The sequence below is a fragment of the Calidris pugnax genome, unplaced genomic scaffold (genome assembly GCF_001431845.1).
Source record: "Calidris pugnax isolate Ruff unplaced genomic scaffold, ASM143184v1 scaffold187, whole genome shotgun sequence".
In the NCBI taxonomy this organism is placed as follows: Eukaryota; Metazoa; Chordata; class Aves; order Charadriiformes; family Scolopacidae; genus Calidris; species Calidris pugnax.
In genome coordinates, this window is record NW_015090969.1 from 2,599,075 (window position 1) to 2,600,061 (window position 987).

The 987-nt window shown below is 77.1% G+C and overlaps 1 protein-coding gene across 1 annotated transcript in view; it reads right to left on the bottom strand.

Annotated features, from left to right (window-relative positions):
- Nucleotides 1-987, bottom strand: part of LOC106894179 (peptidyl-prolyl cis-trans isomerase FKBP8-like) — a 4,274-nt gene extending 3,287 nt beyond the window's left edge. The window contains exons 1-5 of the mRNA XM_014952704.1: nucleotides 880-987; nucleotides 619-785; nucleotides 448-536; nucleotides 106-323; nucleotides 6-36 (exon numbers count right to left, since the gene is read on the bottom strand). Coding sequence (XP_014808190.1) covers nucleotides 6-36; nucleotides 106-323; nucleotides 448-536; nucleotides 619-785; nucleotides 880-943 — 569 coding nt within the window. The 5' untranslated portion in view covers nucleotides 944-987. The remainder of the gene's footprint in view (nucleotides 1-5; nucleotides 37-105; nucleotides 324-447; nucleotides 537-618; nucleotides 786-879) is intronic.

Consider the following 987-nt stretch of genomic DNA (forward strand, 5'->3'; position numbering starts at 1 on the left):
CCCGCAGCTCCTCTTCCTCCTGCGGCCCGGGCGGGGCTGAGGGACGAGCGGAGCCTCAGCGCCTCGGTCCCGCAGCCCCGGCACCCCCTTCCCGCCCGGTCTCACCGGCGGCGGGGCCGTCGAGGGCGCGCAGAGCCAGGCGGTAGGAGCGCAGCGCCGCTGCGAAGTCGCCCCGGGCGAAGTGGAAGTTGCCCCGTTCCCTCCGCTGTGCGCCCAGGCGCAGGCGGGCGGCGGGGGGCAGCGGCTGCGGGTCAGGGTCGTTCCGCACCTCCAGCAGCGTCACCTCGAACAGCAGCGGCGCCTCGGGCGGCACGTCGGGCTCCCTGCGGGCACAACGCCGGCTGCCCCTGCCCGCCCCGGCTCCCCTGCCCGCCCCGGGTTTGCCCTGCCCCGGCTCCCTCTGTTCTCCTGGCCCCCTGACCGTCCCGGCCCGTCCGCCCGCCCTACCTGCCCGGGCGGCCGTAGCCGTAGGGAAAAGCGGCGAGGAAGAAGGAGACCTCCCCGGGCTGCATGGTGGGGACGCCCAGCTCCAGGGCCTGCGGATACGGACACGGAGGGGGTAACCGGGAGCGGCACCGGGCGACGCTCAGCCCGTACCGCGCCTCGGCCGGGGCTCACCTGCACGACGTCGCCATGTCCCGGCACGAAGGTGAGCCGCGGGTCCCGCTCCACCAGCCCGCCGTCCTCCAGGGCGCCCAGCACCTTCACCGACACCTCCTGGCCCGGCTGCGGCCGCGGCCCGCCCTGCCCGTCCTGCACCACTCGCTTCCGCAGCAGCCGGTCCTCTGCGGGCGGGGGGCGGCCCTGAGAGCCGCCCCAGGACCCCTGGGGCCCGGCAACCCCGGCCCGGCGTTCCCCGGGACCGCCCGCGGCTCTCACCCGTCAAGTCGCTCCAGCCGTCGGCCGCGAAGAGTGGCCCGAAGCCGCCGGGGCCCGGGGCCATCAGCGCCTCCAGCCGTCGGTAGAAGAGCCGCTCCTCCTCGCGCA